We start from the raw sequence: 20,482 nt of genomic DNA on the forward strand, positions 1-20,482 counted from the left end.
ATCTTTATCTATGTGTAAAGTTGTAAATGTAGTTCATGTTTTTCAATTTTATCATTTTTAATATGAAGTTCTCGAATTTCGAAATTTTAATTTTGATAAGAAAATAACAACTTAACATGTATGTGATACTATGTTTGTTGCTTAAGATTTCAAAAATAGCATAATTTAATTTAATAAGTTTACTATCAATCTAAAAATGGTCAAATTAAATTAAATGAACTAAATTTACAATTTATGCACAGTAAAAATGTTAGTAGAAGAATTTGACCCATGTTAGAAGTTGACTCCTTTGAGAGAAATTTTCTTTCGGAACTGACACACCTCTTAACAGGTCAGGTGACGAGAATCCTACAAGGGCTATCCTGACTTCCAAAACTTAACCTAAAATATTTTAAGTGTGAATTGTATGAACAATTTTCACTTTTTAAAGGGGAAGAAAAAAACAGAATCAAAGAATGAAAAGCATGTATATTTCTCACTAATAGTTTCGAATAATAGTGCTTCTAACTCACAACAAATCTGTTTGTGATTTTCGTAGGGGGAACAAAAACACTGCACAAATATATAAATTACGACCTCTCAAAATGTTTTTAAGGCCAAGAAATGGCAATCAATACATAAAACTGCAAATTTACCCGCTTGCAGTGTTGTTAATGTTTTCCAAGGACATGACAGCACCAGATCGGCCTTCGTCCGACGGTCGGGAATGTGTCATCAGAATATACAAGACCCAAAAGTGAAGGCATACCAAGTAGACCAGAGACCAGAGTTTTGCTGCAGCATTTCTTCTTAGGAATATTGCACCGGCCACGAATATAGCATCTAACTGCTTCACTATATATCCGAGTTGTTTTTTGCCTGAACGGATTTTGTCCTCAAATAGAGGCTTCAACTTCGAATCGGAAAGATCCCATGTTCCAGATTCCAAATCGCTTGATGCTGCATCGCTTGTATTCACGGAACTGTTCTCGTCCAGCATCCTTGAAACTGCCTGGAGAAGCAACGAGTGCAAATTTCAAAAGATTAGTTGCTTGGTTCTGAAAATTTTTACTGCTAATTGTTCGTAAAATAATATCAACCTCAATTCTGAACGTTAATGTTGCCTTCTCAGAAGACAGAGATTCAACCTGCGGGAAAAGAAAAAACAACGGAGTGAATGAACGAGACTTTATTGCTATTTGATCCGGCAAGGAGCACGAGAAATGATGTTTAATATTTGATATTGATGTTCTTCAATTAACTTATTGCAGACTGTGTTTGATTATTCCACTGATGTTGGCGTCTGCTACTGTTTTGACATGGTCATCATTTACGCCATGTTAAAAGATGAAACAGTTTAAACTCTCTGTGCAATGAGCCCAGTAAAGTGGAGACCCGAGTCCAACGAAACATAAACAGCAGTTCACTTAAAGCTTGCTAAGATCACTCTTATCCTTCCGCTCAAGTACCTTATGGCATGCTAGACAGGAAAAATAACAATATGATATTTTTTTATTAAGACAGACCTGGGCTTGTTTCTGAATTAAGCGATCAGTTAGCTGTCCGAGCCTTCGGTTAAGCTCAACTTCTACTTCTGTTGGGTCCTCCATTTCTTTCCTTGTCAATTCGATGCTTGCTTCCAGTTGTTTTGCCTGTTTGTAATAAGCAGATTGAATTGACATACAGAAAACCTCAAACACTTCTATACGAATAAATAGAGCTAAAATATCAAGAAAAACATGTAGATAAATATAGTCCAGTTCAATGGAGAAGTTGAATTTCATGCAAGTTCTCAATTCATGCAAATTTATATAACTGAATGTGATTTTTGTAGAGAGAAGGAAAGAGGAAGCTAACCTTGCCTTGCAGCCGTCCAATTTTATCGGTGACAAGAGAGTACTCGGCCTCAAGTATTTCACATTCGAATTCAATTCCCTTCGAAGCTGCTAACTACAACAATTTGAAATAAAAAGATTATAGAAAAGATGACCCAAAAATGGCCAAAAGTATTTTTGCTGAAAATATCAGAAAATATGACGCTATGTTACACCAAAGTATCTATGTCCGATACCCATATCCAACACACATTTGAACATGAGTATAGGGGATAGGACATTCCAAAAATCCTCCAACTACATGGAAAAACTTGGAACAAAAAAATTCACATATCCATGCCAGACACAGACCCGTATTCAACACACACCGAACTTTGAGTAACATAGATATGAAGAATTTACTCACTTGGTTCGGATAAGTTCCGCTCTGATGACTACTAGAGATCCGCCTCTTCAGTTCTACAAGGTGAGAAAGAATCAATACTTACTAAACCAGATAGGATTATTTCATGGTAGTATTAACAAGAAACTGCAGATGACCTTTCCTATGCCCTGCAAAACAGGAATCTTGTGTACTGCACGACAACTTTAATAATTACAAAACAATATGTTATCCTCAACAATTATATGATATATCTAAATTCTAATCTATGCAGCAAGCAGAAGCATTACAGTCAATATGATCTCTAAAATGCAGTTGTAATATTTTAATCAATTCAATTGAAATACTTTCATTCCCATTCATTAACTATAAGATTAAAAGTAGCAAAAATCCTAGCACAATTTTACTTTCTATAATAAATATTTATTCTTGTTCTATTTTTATGCATAAACTCATTTAAGGCCAGTGGTTTTATATTTTTTTCCTTCTCTTTCCTGTTTATTGAGGTTGAGATAGGACATAAGTGCAGGTTCATCCAAATTCTTTCAAGAAACTATAATCAGATAAAAATAACAGATTAGATACCTTCATGGGCTGTTTCTTTCAACTCTATCTGTTGTCGAAGATCTGCTATCTGATTAATCTGATCCAAAAAGCTAAAACGTAATGAGCAAAATATGTGAGGTTATGGCAGGATGAGGCAAGAAATTCTTTCATCATGATGTTAGTTACATTTAGAATAGATCTATGCATTCCTAAGTGATCAACTAGTAAATTAAGAACTAATCAACAAGCCAATAAAAGACACTACCAAGTAAAGTCCATTATACATTTTACATAGGAAAACACCAGTGTTGGTTTTCCTTATTTCTTTGTTATGTGTGTTTATCCTACCATCTTTTCTGTGATAAGCTTGAAAATGAGCACAGTCGGAATAAGAAAAATGAAAGAAAAACCAGATTTTAGAACCCAGAAGCTAATGACATAAAACTGCAATAAAGGAGGATGATAGATCCAACAGACAATTGATTTTAGAAGTTTATCATACCTCTACTTCAAGTTTCTTCTGTGCAGTAGCAAGTGATCTTGCAAGATCAGCATTTCTGGTCTGCAATTACTAGTGATATTTAGAAACGGGAACTTTAGGACATAAATAACCAACAAAAATATTGAGAGAAGAGTCCAATGAAATATGAAATAGGAATTTTAAATCCATTGTTGCAGGACCTCTAGCTTTGCTAATCGCTGGAGGGCTTCCATTCTAGTATTATTATGTTTCTGCTTTTCTAGCTCAACAGCTTCCATCATTTCCATCATAGTTGTCTGTAGCTCTGAAGCCTAATTCAAGTAAGAAGATAACAAGCCATTAGTGGTAGAGTTGAAGATAACTTCTGCTGTAGGTCAAGGAAGGGGGAAAGAAGAGAAACAGAGGATGGAGGGATAATAAGGGAAAAAGTTGGTGGAACAGATGGAACTTTTAATAGTAGAATAAAATGGGGATGAAAATCAGAGTAATAAGACAAAAATTAAATCTAGGGATAAAATCAAATATTCTGATCTCAATGTTCTTCACCGTTAGAAACAAAATGAAATAATACTTCTAGACTACTGCACACACATATACCAAATACCAAGTATAACCTTATAGCTCTAACTCTAATAATTCCTTAAATAGTAAAATCTTGGAATGATCATGATCATGATCTTGTCCCACATCAATTTCATTGACATTCAGAACAACTGTAAGCATACATTCAGAAGAGGAAAACTGTAGGCATAAACCATTTAGATGTAGTTTGGGATTAGCTGCTAATCATTAATGAAAAAAACAGGAAAAAAAATACTGCAAACACGTCTGTGGTCTCTTTCCAATTCAAAGTGAATAATGATTCATGTGTGCAAATATTATCCCAGCCTTTTCCATCCTTGGCTGTGTCAATAGTATTTATTTCTGTCAAGTTGTCACTCTAGCTTAACAAACAAGTTAGAAGAGGTAGACCTTGGAGGCATAACACTTAAATTTTTAGTGTTCTAAGTTATAACTGGGTTTTAAAGAGAAGGAAAAATGAGGGTTGAAGAGACAGGGGAGGGTAGTTGCTAAGAAGTCATACATTCTATCTTAACGACATACAGAACTTGCAGGATGGATAATCCTAATATCTTGTTCCGGGCCCGACTCTTCATTTTTCTTTAAGTAATTATATTCACACCAATGTCCGATGCATATTTGGACATGAGTTTTGGGGTATGACCCTCTAAATACAGAAAATTTTAGAAGTTAAATATACTTGTGCCGGGCACAAACTTGCATCAAATAACATAGTAATCCTATATCCTAGTTTTAATGGTTCCCACTACCACCACCACCCTCAGCCACTAAACACCCAACTCTCCAAAAAGAACATATAATGCATTACAATTTTCCTGTGAAAGCAACAAATTTCTTGGTTAAGCATTTTAGATTCAAAGTGTATAATCTTGGAAATTTGGAGAAGCAAAATGCCCGTTGTTATAACAAAATATTTTCGTTATCAACTCCATAAAAGGAAGGAAGAAAAGTGTGCATGCATTCATGTAACATTGTAAAAGGGACCATGTAATGTTACCTCTTTTGCTTGTTGTTTGGCTCTTTCCTCAAGTATTTTCTCTAAGCTCTGCTTCTCTCCCTCTAATTTTGCAACCATATTCTCTCGTTCTTTGATAGCTTCAATAGCTTTGGCTGCTGCTTGCTCAGCCAAAATCCTCTGCTTCCTCCTCCTCCTTTCCTCCCTCTCAAGTTCACTTTCAGAGCCAGACGAAGATTCAGAATCAGAATCTGAATCAGAGCTTCCATCACTTGTTAGCTGAGGGGTCCTTTTCACATCATTGGAGACTAAACTTCTGGATGAACCGGTGGACTTGGATTTCTCACTTACAGTAGTTGTCAACTGATCATGAGCATCAGGCATTCCTATGTTCACATCAGGTACCCCATCAGTATTTCCCAATTCCGGCATATTTGGAGGCAAATGGTTCTTGCTTACAGATTGTGACAACCCTTCAGCATTAGACAGAAGGTCTCCAGAATCCAATTGCCAACCATTTTCTTCATCCATGTCATCTTTCAGTTTCACCGTAGAGATTGAATCAGTGACCTCGTGATTCAATTTCAACCCTTCCAAAGTCTTACCATCATTCTGTATATCAACAGTATTATTAGAAGCCCGCCCTGAAGAGCTCGATTCTTCACCTTCATTTGGCTTCCCATTCAACTTATTTCCAGAAACAATATCTGATCTCCTCACAGACTTGGTAGCACTAACATCGCTCTTCTCATTCTTCTTCCTTTCCAACGACAACAAATTAGACCCTAATTTTCCTTTCTTCCGTGCATCTTTCCCCAATCCCCGAATCCCAGTCACCACATTACCACGAGTATTCCCCAAAGAACCGGTTCCATGACTCGGTGTACTAAGAAGTTCAGTCCAATCACTATCTGTAAGCGAAGTCTTGGGTTTCAAGGAAGCTCTCGAACTCGAAACCTCTTTGTCCAGATTCGGAACATTAACTGCCTTATTACTATTACTATCATCATTACTAGATACTTTAGCATTTTGATCACTGAATAATTTCCCTTGATAATCATAATTCTCTTGCGGCTTCTTTTTCAATTGATCCTTTAAAGACACAACCCCACCTGTTTTCGTCGGAGTATCAATTTTAATCTCATCAGAAAGTGGCTTCTCATTCTTCTTAAGCGACTCCGCCGCTTGCTGATCGATCTGAGCCGTCAATCACATAATTAGTTACAATTTAAAACTACTCTAAATCAAATTCAAATTTTCCTATATATATAAAGGAAAAAAAAAAGCACAGTGAACAATGAAATGAAACCAGATCCATAAAATTCAAAATGGTCATTACATCTCCCTTGAGAAAAAGAATGAAACTAGAATAATTAACAATATTCGAACAAAAAATAAAAAAAAGAAAAGAAAAAAACTTACCTGTTGAAGGAGAGTTTCAGCGACTTTGAGCTTGGAGGAGATCCAATTTGCCATTTGAACCTCGTTCCTTTTTTATATTTATTTCTTCTCTTTTTTTTCTTTTTTAATTAGCACATTTTAACCTAAAGCCCTTTTTAATTAATTTTTGTGGTTATGGGGAAAAAATGTTGGAGTTGCAGAGAAGACGAAGAACGGAAGGAAGAAATTCCAAGGGGGTAGTAAGTGCTAAAACGACAGCTTGGTGAGAACATTGGGTCCCGTCAGCCTTTGGATTTGGGCGATCAAAGGCTCATAAGCTACAGAATTTGTGCATCTCATTTTGGATCGTTGAGATCATGCGATATGGGCTTTGATCTAATAAAGGCGACCTAATGAGATGCCCCAAGTTAGTTAAGTTTTGGGTGAGCTACAGTAAAATTCACTAAATTTCAAAAATTATAAATTAATCGTTAAATTATTTAAAAAATTTCATTTAAGTTACTAAATTAGTCAGCAAACTTAAAGTAATAATTCGATAGCCGATATATTAGATCAATACCTATTGACAAATAGAAAAAAATATCTTAGATCCAATTCGATTTGATGAGACTTAAATAAAAAGTTTGAATAATTTAACAATTATTTTGTAATTTTTAAAATTAAATGACCAAAGATAAATTTATTAATAGTTACTGACTCATAATAATAAAAATATATTACAATTATTCAATTTGAGGTCTTCTTAAACCTAAATTACGATAATTTTTAAAATTTATTATTTCAACCAAATTTTCACTTAATTTTTACCTAAATTTTCAATAAATATATTTTTACATATTTTTCTTCATCCATATCATCAATACCATAATCAGAAATTAAGACAGAACACTAATGAGAAATTAAAAAACACAAATAAAAATTGCAAATAAAAATCTAAAAACTAGTAGCAACAATTATTTGACTGTTTCGTTGCAGTAACTTCATCAAGGCTGATTATTTCTTTTCCACCTTTAAGACTACCAATATTATCATTTAATTTAGAATCTAAATATTTTTTACTCGTGATTTCATGAATTTTTGTGATCATTCGTAAAAATGCTTCTTCCACGTTCAAATTTTGCAGAGCTGATGTTTCCATGAAAAACAAACCATGGGACTCTGCTAGATTCCTTCCTTCTTCTTCGCTGACTTGCCGGAATTGGGTCAGATCAGATTTGTTTCCAACAAGAACGACTACAATATCCGAATTACCGAACTCTCTTAGCTCGTGCATCCATTTCTTCACGTTCTCGAAGGTTGTTCTTCGGGTTATGTCGTACACTAGCACTGCACCTAATGCTCCTCGATAGTATGAACTTGTAATTGCTCTGAATCTGCACAAAAATCAATGTTTTTATAATGAGATTGATAGTTAAACCATCATGTCATTAGATTGTTTGAAGGACTGGTTTAATTAAAAAAATTTAAAAATTATTAAAAAATAAATTTTTTTATTCAATTATCAATTCAATACATTCGTGCCGATTCTTGATCTAACAAATTCAAAATCATTCTTCACACTGATACCTCGGCCGGTCCAATTCAATTCAAATATTATTGACAAAAATTGACACTATTCATGTAAATTAAACTATTGTATATGACTTCAAATAAGTCTTCAAATTCCAAAACATTTTAATTGAATCCTCAAAGTAAGGGTGTAATCGAGCTAGGCCGAATTCAAATAGTGGTAAGCTTTAGCTTGATCAAATATCAATTTCAAAGTTCGAGCTCAACTTGAGACATAATTGAGTTACTCAAGCTCGAGCTTGATTAAGCTCATTTATCAATTCTCGTACTTAAACTTTAATTCGAACTCAACTGAACTTGTTCATATTCAAACTTGATTAAACTCATTCATATTTCAATAATATAAAAATATATTAAAATGAAAAGCTCAACTAGACTCATAAACTGTTTAAATTGAGTCTTACAGTGCTCGAAGTTAGAACAAGCTCGAACTTGTGAGCATTAATGTCTCATTTACATTTACACTCACAACTAAAAATATCAATATTGTATCAATCACATTTTTCCGTCAACCTAATGTTAAATTGGACTTTAAATACCAGTCCAAATATGACATGGAGAATGTTGACCAAATTTTAAATATAATTTATGCCTACTACATGAACAACTTGAATGTAACGTGTGAATTAAATAGAGTCAAAATTATTTCTTTAAAAAACACACATCAAACATAAATTACTTATACAATAGAAACAAACATGTTTACAATTTAATTAATATATTTTAAATATATTTCAGTTGATATCCAAAGTAATATTTAATATATAAGTTAATAATTAGTCGGAAGGAAAAACTTAATAGCTAATTCAAAATCTGGAACGTAATTTGTGGCATGTGATGTAACTAACGAGGTAGAAACTTAAGAACAAAGAAACTGATTCCAAACGTATCAAGGGTATATCAATTCCCCACAAATGAAACTTTGTAAATCTCTCTCTATTTTCATCTGTTACCTTTTATTAGGATAAATCTAAAAAAATATACACTTCATAAGTAATGGCATTTGACTTTAGTAGTTTTCACCAAATACCAACTAAACCTAACTTCCTACCAACAATGAAATTTGTCAATTTCTAGATCATAAAAGTCCAAACAAAAGTAGGGTTTTAGTGAGGGGTTAACTCTCGCTTACAATGTGAATGGGTTATAAATGGTGTGATAATTAATTACTAAATAACGATATCGATATGTTTTTGTGTAATATTTTATAGTTTAGTTTTTAGCTTGTTAATAAATTAAATATTATTTCAGTAAAAAATAAATTAAATATAAATATATTTCAGATCTATATAAATATATTTATATGTAAACATAAGTTTTAAAATTATTGATTATGTTTGATAATTTAATAATTATCAATTTAAAATATAATTATAGAAAAATTAAAACAATTAAGATAAAAAATTTAAAAATTGATTTAAAATATCAAATTTTTCTATCAACCAATATGCACGGTACAAGTTAGTATTAACCGAAACAAGCCGAAACACAACGAAATGATTAAAACGCATTGAAATTTTGACCAAACCAGAACATAAACTACTTGATACCAATTTAGAACCGAAATGATATGACTAGTACCAGCAAAGTACCAACTATCATGGTGATAACGATTCAATTCTAATCTATTTATAAAAAAATTATGGTTACTACGTTGTATTTTTTTTAAAAAAACGAACTAAAACTTAATCAAATTCTATCAGTTTAGGTTTATCGATTTTTTATTTTTAATATATATTATAATATTTTTAAGTTATTTTCATAAACATTTTTAATAAAAAACTAAAGAATTAATAGTAAATTAAATATAAATTTAAATCCTATAATTATGATTTTTTTTAATTTATGAGTCGAAAATCAAATTAAAAAAAAACGATGCTTGGATCTAATTAAGAAAGCTTGTAGAAAAAGGGTGAAACAAAAATATGGCTTCAACCAAAAGGAAATGGACCATTTTGCCACTTCAAGTAAAACAAATAACATTCACAAGCATGGTAGAAGAATTCATGATAAACAATTTTCAAAAGCTGACAACTTATTTGTATTTGTTTTAAGTGGAAATGAATCATAATTTCTTTTAAGAGGGATTAAAGTGTTATTTTATTATTATATTAATATGAAATTAAAAAAAATTAAAAGGTTAAACCGCAAATCTATTATTGGGACCGAGATGACAACCTACTCTTTGCCCTCTGAATTCAGACTATCACGACTGGTTGAATTTTAATTCAATCTGTACTATTATTATTGTAATAATATAAAAATGGTTCCATCACGAATGCACGATAAAGGCTATAATATTTTCTAATATAGAGATTTAAAGGATTTTAGGATGGTTTCCTTGGATTACTTAGGGTATAAGATTTAAATTTTATCGAATTTATATAAATTAAATTAAAAAAATTCAATTTAGGTCCCACCAAGAAGAGTAAAAAAAAAGGACACGCTTATTATTTTTATTATTTTTCCATTTGTCAAGATATCCATTTGAATCAGCAACTCAAGTAGCTAGAAAGATGAATTTATATGATTTGGCTTGACCGAGTTAACTCACTAGTTATCATACATATGCATGAAATCAGTTCCTACAGAGAGACTGTTAACTGAGTCAGTTTCAGGTAGTTCCTGCTCCAGCTGAATTCTAGTGAGTTTAAATCAGTCAAATCAAATATTCATCTCCTTGAACTAATAAAGCACATGATTAACACAATAATCACCTCATCATCTCAAAAAAAATAAAAAAAAATTAAACGGCATAATCAAAAGCAAAAAGAAAATAGTGATGGAAAACAGAGTTTACCTTTCTTGACCGGCGGTATCCCATATTTGAGCCTTGATAACCTTATCGCCGATCTTAACATTCCGGTAAGCAAATTCAACTCCGATCGTCGGCTTCGAATCCAACCGGAACTCATCAGTAGCGAACCGCGAGAGAAGGTTCGATTTCCCGACCGCGGAATCACCGATCAACACCGCTTTGAACAGGTAGTCACACTCTTCATCATATGAATCAGCCATACATGAATTAAAAGCAGGGCAAAGCTAAAAGGAAATTAAAAGAGAGCCAAAAAACACAAAGAGAAATTGAGTTCTTTTTTTCTATTTGTTTTTGTGAGTGTGTTTACATTTACATGTGAAAACATAGGTAAAAAGACATATTATTTGGCTGTTTGCTTTTGATGTTGATTATCACTAATATTACGAAGCTTAACCTTCCCCTCTTTTTTAGGTTAAAATCGTCATATGTCCCTGTAGTCCTCCTATATTTGGAATTTAATCCATATACTTTTATTTCTAGAAATTTAATCCCTATACTTTCTAGATTTTGAAATTCAGCTTCAATTATTAATACTGTTATTTTTTTTCAATTTGTTGATGTGACATTTTGAAATGAAAAAGAAACTCATTTGGTAGCAATGTATCTAAAAAAATGATGTTACAATAAACCTAAATTTAACAAAATAATCTTAACAGTGTTAGCAATTAAATCTGAATTTTAAAATTTGAAAAGTAAATAGTCTAAATTCCTAAAAATAAAAATATAGGGACCTAGGACATTTTAACATTTTTATAATTTTCTTAGGGTTAAAATACGTCATAGGTCCATATACTCTTCACATATTTAGAACTTAGTCATTGTACTTTTATTTTCAGGAATTTAATCTCTCTACTTTTTAAATTTTAAAATATAAGCCTAATTGTTAACAATTTTTTTGGTTAAATTTGTTGGTGTGATATTTTAAAATTAAAAAATTAGTATTTATGTAGCTAAAAAATGATGTTATAATGAAGTTGAATTTAACAAAATAATCTTAACAGTTTGACCTAAATTTTAAAATCTGAAGAGTAGAGGACTAAATTTATAGAAATAGAAGTATATGGATTAAATTCTAAATTTTATAAAAGTACATGTACCTATGACATGTTTTAACCTCTCTTTTTTATAATTTTCTTAGTGCTAATCAATTTCCCAAATAAATAGGCTGTGGGGAGGAAAGGGCAGGGCAGGACAGAGTAGCTCAATTATCTTCTTCCATGTGTTGTCAAGCTTTTTCTTTGTTATGATTACGTGTCTTTTTATTATTGGGCCTTTATGTGGCATTATGGTTTTAATTCTATATTCAAAATTTTAGGTAATGAAATGATGGTTAATCATTCTATATAGGATTAATATGAGTTTTGGTCCTTGAATGTACTTCAACTATTTTTTGATTTACATTAGTCTCGAAATTTAGTATTTTTTTTTCAATTTGGTCTATTAACTTAAATCCAATTAAAATGTGATGATGCGGTATTATATAATTATGGCATATCATCACAAAAAATTTTAAAAAGTTAATATTTTATATATATTTTTTAAAATTTTGTCGATAAAATGTCACGATATTAAATTTTAACGAAATTCAATTTTATAGATTCAATTGAAATTTTTTGCCAAATAATTTTTTTTAATCAAGTCTTCCATATGCTAAACCTCCTAAAACGTACAACATTTTCATGTGCAACAAATATGGTAGAATAAAAAAATATTTTTTAGGAATTATATCAAAATTATAAAATTAAAATTTATGGAAAAAAAAAAGAGGGACAACATTTATGTGAGCTGTTTATAGCATATTGAATTATTAGTTTAGATGTCTAGGCAAGTATAGAAAATGAATGTCACGTTTTCTATAAAAAAAAGCAAAATAAAGAATAAAATTCTAGCCTTTAAAAAAAGCATTTAATTCTCAATTTGGTCCGAAATAATTTTTGGTTTACATTAATTTTGGAACTTGAAAACCTTTTTCAATTTTGGTTCAAATAATAATACGCCACGATCATCACCTAAATATTTATAATTTTTTATAAAAAAAAGTAATATTGTGGCACAATCTCAAATTACCATGTCATCAAATTGACCATAATTAAAAGAAAAAATATATAAAGTTTCAAAACTAAAGTGAACCAAATAAATTAGGAGCAAATTGAAAAGAATATCAATTTCAAGGATTAAATGTTGATTATACCTTAAAAAAATAATTTTCAATTCCTTTTGTGGGTACAAAACCTTCCCTTTTCCTTAAGGAATCTTTTTAAACTCTTCTTCTTCCTTTTTTCTTTTTTTTAAAAAAAACAAAAAAGGCATTTTTCATTTATTATTATATACATATAATTAAAACATATTTAAATACGAATTATATTTTTTTCTACCAAAAAATATATTTATACTTTTATTATTTATTCTCCTGTCTTGTTATTTGTTATCGTCTTCATAATGGACCAAACGTAAAGCCAAGCCGCATGCCTGGTCCCTTTAATCTTTTATATTATTTATATTAATTATTATTTAAATCAGATTTAGTTGTTTGGGTAAAATTATTATGAATGTTCTTGTATTAAGAGTTGTATTACATTTTATTATTTTAACTCAAAATATGAACAAATTAGTTTCTATACATTAAGTCAAATAACAAATCGGTCTTTATGTTAAAAATTAGTCTTTATATGTTAGCATGATGTATGTATGGTATGCCACGTATTACTTTATAATTATTTTATCAACCACGTTAATTTTTTTATAGTACAAATAGATAAAATTTTTAACAGAAATGATTAATATGTTATTTGAACTGATGTTCAGATATTATTTTACTCATTTTAAAAGAAAAAATATAATATGCAATTAACTTTCCAGACTTCATATTTTTACCTTGCTCGACTTAATTCAATCGAATTAAATGAGTTGAAATAAAAAAATTAAAAGCAACTCAACTGAGTTGAATTAAGGTGGCAACTCGAGTGAGGGTGATGAAATTTTAAACAAATTAAATGCAATAGGAATGATGGGTAAAAAGGTATCCAAAAAGAATAAATTAATTGAGGATAAATGCATAGCATATTATTAGGCAGACAGATGATTATGTGAACGTGAACCTCCATGATCACGGATCACCTTAGCTACCTTTTATTTGAATTTGTTTTTTTTTTTAAGCCAGATGAATATTTTCTAGTAATCATGTAAATATCAATTTGAGTAGTAGGTTTATTGGCTAAAATAAGTTTGATTCATGTTCGAGATTAAGATTTTATTAGTAAATTTATTTATGTGTAAGTTTGAATTTACATAAAATAAAAACAGTGATCAGAACAGTTAAGATATTAATTTTTTATTCAATTAGTTTAAAAATTATAAAAAAATAAATTTTAATATAAATTCATAATTATATATTTATTATATATATTTCAACTCCCCTTTGATATGTACAAAAGTAGGGTTATTTATATTTTAACTAAATCTTAATTTAATTGATATTATTATGGTAATAATTAAAAAGATGCAAATTTAAATGGTAAAAATAAACAAAAACCCAAATCGTGATGGCCAATTGAACTAAAACAATTAATTTGGATTTGGTTACATCGATTTTTTATTAATTAATGTTTTCAAGTTGGATCAGAAAGCATTCAACACAGGCTTTTAATTCTAGGCCTAGTAAGATTGAAAGATACTAATATTTTGGGGTCCAAATTACTCAACTCTGCATAAATATAAGCCCACATCTTCAACTTCATAAAATGTAAGACTGCTGACCTAGGCCCATATCATTATAGTTTCCGCCTTGAAAGCATATTTTATTAGCAAAATATAATTATTTATAATAATATTCGTACAAAATTAATATCACAAATTAATTAAATTTATATTTTTATATAAAATTTAAAAATATCAGAATAAATTTAGAAAACTACCCACACATAAAGACATCATAGTTTTATTTATTTTTTATATAATTTTTTAACTGACATTATTATAATTTATGTCTTTTGAGATCATATAATAAACGAGGGGTGATGCCAAGAATTTTATTTTGAGATTAAATTATAAACCTAAAGTTGGAACCAAAATTTTTTATTAAATCATTTAAAAAAATTTCGAAAACGTTTTAAATAATGAGTTAAATTATGTTTTTTTTAAGTAATTATACATGAATTCAATTCAATTCAGTCAAAATTTTTAAACTATCTATAATAATTTAGTTCAATTATCAAACTTAAAAAATTTAAATATTAAATTAAATTTTAAAACAAAATTCAAGTACTTAATTAAAAAATTTTAAATATTAAATTAAACCTCCAAATAAATTCAAGTTTCTTTTTATATGCGCCAATGACATGTGTGCTTTAGGGCACTAACATTTAGGTGCATGTATGCTCAATTAATCTCAACCTCACCTACACAATATCAAGTTTGAGGACCCCAAAACTGAAATTCATATACTATAAGGAAACCATAACACAACATTGAATTGATTGGCCACTTTTAAACCCTAGGGGTGACATAATTGACAAGCACTCCATGACCGAATAATTTGGCCTAAACGGTGGCTTTTGACTTTAACTCATAAACCTTGAGATTCCTTCAACAATAATTCAAATCCAAGAATAAATTTCTAATGGTATGACCAGAGCAAACCTAAGAATTCAAGGCATGTTTCAAAATATTTCTAGAAACCCTTATCTTCAAACAATATTAACATTAATCCACGTTTATAAAAGCAATGAATGGTAAGAAAAAATTATCATAAGTGAGTTTTATCCGATTATATTTCGATTATTTGTTTATCTGTACATTAAATTGATTTGGTTTGATTTTATTTTTATTCATAAATGTATTATATTTATGATTATATTATATTTCTACTTATAATAGAGAGTGGAATTGAATTATAACTTTTTTAAGGTCGAAGTATAATTTTATATTGTATTTACTTATAATTTTGTCATTTTTGAAAGAATTGAATAAAAATTTCTTCACTTTTTAGGACCTAAAGTGAAATTTTACGATATACTAATTTTTATTTTTGTCATTTATAAAGAAGATGAGAAAGAAAATGTAACGGCCTAATTTTCAGTGGTGTCGAAAATAGTGATTTGAGATCACTAAATTCGACAAATAAGATTGAACAAGATAGTAATTTAATATTTATAAGTCAAGTAAGAATTTAGAAGAATTTGTGAAATGGTGAAATTAGTGAATTAAAAGAATTTATTAGGTCAAACGGGTCAAAAACGAGGAATCGAGACCTCAAAATTGAAAATCGAGCTATAAGTATTTTTATAAATATTTATGGAGTGTCATTGAGTTAGTATTAAATTTTCGTTAGAAAATTTTAACGTTTGGATGACTAATTAATTAAAAAGGACTAAATTGAAAATAGCGCAAAATTTGTTAAATTGTGAGTAAATAGCTTAAGTATTTAAAAAGATGGATTTAAAGAGCAATTAGACCCAAAGGTTAATGGCTGGACGGTTTGGGCATGAAATAAGCAAGAAAACAATGTGAACAAGGGGCAAAATTGGAAATAGAATAAAAGTTAATAGTTAAATAATGATGTAATTGAAAAATCTAGACATTTCTTCATATTTTCTCAGCCAAAACGCCATAGAAGGTCTGGAGAAAGCTGGTTTTTCATATTTTTACATCATGTGAGTTTAATTCTTGCTTTTTCTTGATAATTTTTATGTTTTTATGACTTTTACAATTAGGTCCACTTATAGAATTCATTAGTTTTTGATTTTATGGGTGAAATTGGAAGTCACCCTGGATTGATAAGGGAATTTTATGATTAATTATTATGAAATTTAAGTTCTAATTTCATATTAAGGTGGTTTTATTAAGTGATTTTGATAGGAAATGATATTTAGGACCTAATTGTGAAAAAGTTGTGAATTGAGGGTTGCTGTTGAAATTTAGAATATAAAAGTTTTGAAATAGTTTATAATGATAAAATAAAGTGTTAATTGAGAAAAATTATTTCAATGATGGGTGAATTGAGCAGGGACTAAATTGTGAAAACTGTAAATTTTGGGGTAAAAGTGAAATTTTGAAATTTGAACAGCATAAATTGTGAAGTGAAATAGAAATCAAATAAATGCTAATGAGTAAAAATATTTTATATTATAGATCAAGAATCCAAAGAAGAACGAGGAAAAGAAAAAGTTGCGGAATAGTCCCTAAATTTCAATATCTTCTACAAATTAGCCGGGTAAGTTCATATGGTTGAATTTAGATGTTTATTTGTGAATGATTGAAGTATATAATGTGTTATTATATACGAATTTGTTGTGGGATTGTGTAGATTTTGTTAATGAAAGAATAAATGTGGAAATGCAAATTAGGAAAAACGCAGGATTGAGTACGTTCGTATCGTGACGTGTGATGAATTGACGGATAAGACCATGGTTGTTCCATGGCAAAGTGTGAAATGTAGGTATGGTATCATCCATACTGAGTTGTGATATATAGGTATGGTATCATCCATACTAAGTTGTGATATGTAGGTATGGCATTTCCCATACCGAGTTGAAAAATGTAAGTATGGTATTTCAATGAGGAAAACCATACTGAGTTGTGAATCGTGACATTGAGCAACGACGTACTCAATTTCGTAAGCCGTTTCCTAATTTGATTATAAAAAATAAAAGAGAAGTGATCCAAATGAAAGAGATTGAGTAGTTGTTACTGTTGAGCTCAACTATGTGAATTATTATAACCATGGTTGTGAATCGCAGGAAACTTTAGTAAATGTTTTGGTATTGTTTGGAAATATTATGTTTGGTAAGCATTACTTTTAAACCTATGAACTTACTAAGCTTCAATAAGCTTACTTGTGTGTGTTTAATATTTTTTTTATGTAGATTGACTTGAAGTGAAGTGGGTAGATCGGATCAACGCAACAAAGCACACTATCTAGATCAATTTCGGTAGCTTTTGTTTTATGTTTGAAGATTTATATGGCATGTATAGAGTTTAAATGAAATGAAGTAAAGATGTTATAAACTAGTTAACAACATTTTGTACTAAAACAGTTTTTGGTTAGTAGCAGTAGTTTGAGTTTGAAAATTTACCATAAATCATGAAAATCTAATTAGAGGTTGAATAAAATATGAAATTAAATCTTATTGAATCTAGTTTCACATAGAAGAAACGGTGTAAGCAAAAGGCTTTCATATCAAGAGATATTTGAATTTTCGTGAGACAAGGTCAAAGTGATTTTGAACTCCCCTGTTCTGATTTGTAAAAATCATTAAAAATTGTAAAAAAATTAATTAGGAGTCATACTATATTTGTATGGATTCCTTATTGAGTATATTTTTAATAGAAACAAACGGCTTGGTTATTTGAATTCTGTACATGGATAAATTTGGTTCGTAGTGCACAGGGGTCAGAGCAGCCGAACCCTGAAACAGGGGAGACTTCAACTAATAAACTGTACTAATTGGCCAAACCAAAAATTCTAAAAAAAAATTAGTAAGTAGATATATGAGCCTAGATTTGAGGAAAATTTACGGATTTGGATTTCGAGTTTTGTAACTCGAGATATGATTTTTTTTATGTCTGTAATGCAGTTGGACAGCTTGTCTGGAAAGTGTGATATAAATTGTTTGAATTTGTTTAAGTGCTCAAATAAGTTTAGTAATGCCTCGTGCTCGACTCCGGCGACGGTCTCGGGTAAAGGGTCATTACATTTATTGGTATCAGAGCTTTGGTTTAGTCGATTCTCTGAACAAATTTGATGTGTAAAGTCTTTAAAAATACATGCCATATAAATCTGTGATAGTGTGATGTGAATGATCTGATCTAATTACTAATTTTTGTTATAGATTGTAAAGATTTCTGATAGACCCGATGGTGCTAGTCAGGAAGAGGAAGTTAATAGTAGAATACAGACTTCTGAGCAGGGAATAAGTGGTAATGTCCCGATTTCTTTGATGAGAGAGGAAGAACTTAAAAATATGATTTATGAATTAATGAATCAGTGGTATCATGAAACAATACAAGGAAGAAGTCAGGCACAACAACCTCCTCCTCCCCCTACTGTACCACCAGTTACAACCCCGGTTGCTCCTTTTTTAACAGATGAATCTAGCAAAAGAACACCGATTGAAAAGCTCAGAAAGTTTGGAGCTGAAGAATTTCGAGGGAGATCGGGCGATGATCCGGTTAAAGCAGAGTATTGGTTAAAAAGTTTAGAGAGAGTTTTTAAACAGATGATGTGTTCTCCGGAAGACTATTTCAGATGTGCAGTTTCGCTATTGAAAGAAGAAGCGTATAATTGGTGGGAAACCATTGAGGCAGTGTTACCTGCAAATAAACTTACCTGGGAATTCTTCCAAAACGAATTTAAGAAGAAGTATGTGGGAAAGAGATATTTAGATAAGAAGAAGAGAGAATTTCTTGATTTTCGACAAGGGAATAAAACAGTGGCCGAATATGAAAGAGAATTTGTGTATCTCAGTAGATATGCTCGGGATGTTGTACCGACAGAGGAAAAAATGTGCATTAGATTTGAAGAAGGGCTTAATGATGAAATCAGAATGATGATTGGAGGTACAGAGATTCGGGAATTTGTGGTTCTGTCTGATCGAGCTCAAAAGATGGAAGAAGTGTATAACAAAAAGATGCAAAGAGAAAGAAGAGGTAAAGAGGTATACAAAAGAAGTTTCTCTAGACCAACTTCGACTTTTTCGGCCAAAAAGTTCAGAGATGATTCTAGTCGACCTGTTACAATTCCGGAACGATTGAATAAAAGTAAAACGACTCAACAAGATGTCGGAGTAACTAAGAATCCAGCAGCTAGTGTTAGTAGTGTGCAAAATATTCCGAGACTTAGATGTAAAAATTGTGGTAGATTTCATATTGGTGAGTGTTGGGGAAGAGCCGGAGCTTACTATAAATGTGGTGGAACTGATCATTTTATTCGGGACTGTCCTCAATTATTAAAAGAAGATAGAGAACAAGGGGAGAAGCAAGCAAATACTCCTCAAAAAGGTAAACGTTCTGGTCAAAGTAGTGCTGCTGGGACTGTTCATTCAGGAACGAGAGATACTGCAGCTCGATCAGAGACAAGGGTACCTGCACGTACATATGCTATCCGGGCAAGGGAAGAAACTTCTGCTCCAGATGTGATAGCTGGTAATTTCTATCTTTTTGATGATTCTGTGTATGCTTTAATTGATCCTGGATCTACACATTCATATATTTGCACTGCATTAGTGTCAGAAAAGAAAATGACTGTTGAGTCCACTGACCTTGAATTGCAAGTCACTAATCCACTAGGGCAAAGTGTGTTGGTTAATTTAATATGTCGGAATTGTCCACTGAAAATACAATGCTGTGAATTCTCTGCTGATTTAATGTTGTTACCTTTCCGAGAATTCGATGTTATTCTTGGAATGGATTGGTTGATTGAACACGATGCCATAGTGAATTGTAGAGAAAAACGGATTGATTTAAAATGTCAGACAGGGGAAATAGTTTCAGCTGAGTTTGGGGATAAAAAGAATGATGTCAGAATTATTTCAGCCTTTACAGCTCGGAAATTGATTTGGAAAGGTAATGAAGCATTTTTAGCTTATATTCTTGATAATCGGGGTTCTGAATTGAAGATGGAACAATTGTCAGTTGTTAATGAGTTTATTGATGTGTTTCCTGAGGAATTACCTGGTTTACCCCCAGATCGTGAGGTTGAATTCACAATTGATGTAATTTCGGGTACAGCTTCGATATCAATAACACCGTATAGAATGGCACCAGCTGAGTTAAAAGAGTTGAAGACACAGTTGCAAGAGTTATTGGATAAAGGGTTCATCAGACCGAGTACATCATCTTAGGGCGCATCTGTCTTATTTGTGAAAAAGAAAGATGGTTCGTTGCGATTGTGTATTGATTACAGGCAGTTGAACAAGGTAACAATTAAAAATAAATA

The 20,482-nt window shown here is 30.8% G+C and overlaps 3 protein-coding genes across 3 annotated transcripts; 1 reads left to right on the forward strand and 2 right to left on the reverse strand.

Annotated features, from left to right (window-relative positions):
• Positions 1-453: 453 nt before the first annotated feature.
• LOC107931017 (golgin candidate 2) lies at positions 454-6,397 on the reverse strand. Its single transcript, XM_016862791.2, has 10 exons — positions 6,183-6,397; positions 4,803-5,957; positions 3,424-3,534; positions 3,245-3,304; positions 2,782-2,839; positions 2,221-2,273; positions 1,837-1,929; positions 1,506-1,631; positions 1,080-1,127; positions 454-991 (listed from the first exon to the last, which is right to left on the reverse strand). The coding sequence occupies exons 1-10, from the start codon at positions 6,234-6,236 to the stop codon at positions 632-634; spliced, it is 2,118 nt and encodes a 705-aa protein (XP_016718280.2). The 5' UTR covers positions 6,237-6,397; the 3' UTR covers positions 454-631.
• A 681-nt stretch (positions 6,398-7,078) lies between these two features.
• On the reverse strand, positions 7,079-11,050 carry LOC107930963 (ras-related protein RABA6b). Its single transcript, XM_016862740.2, has 2 exons — positions 10,531-11,050; positions 7,079-7,534 (listed from the first exon to the last, which is right to left on the reverse strand). Exons 1-2 carry the CDS (start codon positions 10,746-10,748, stop codon positions 7,102-7,104), a joined length of 651 nt encoding a protein of 216 aa, XP_016718229.1. The 5' UTR covers positions 10,749-11,050; the 3' UTR covers positions 7,079-7,101.
• Positions 11,051-13,555: 2,505 nt separating this feature from the next.
• On the forward strand, positions 13,556-20,473 carry LOC107930996 (uncharacterized). The gene is made up of 4 exons (XM_041084254.1): positions 13,556-13,567; positions 18,378-19,689; positions 19,771-20,258; positions 20,450-20,473. The coding sequence occupies exons 1-4, from the start codon at positions 13,556-13,558 to the stop codon at positions 20,471-20,473; spliced, it is 1,836 nt and encodes a 611-aa protein (XP_040940188.1).
• Positions 20,474-20,482: the final 9 nt, after the last annotated feature.

The sequence above is a fragment of the Gossypium hirsutum genome, chromosome A12 (genome assembly GCF_007990345.1).
Source record: "Gossypium hirsutum isolate 1008001.06 chromosome A12, Gossypium_hirsutum_v2.1, whole genome shotgun sequence".
NCBI classification, from domain to species: domain Eukaryota; kingdom Viridiplantae; phylum Streptophyta; class Magnoliopsida; order Malvales; family Malvaceae; genus Gossypium; species Gossypium hirsutum.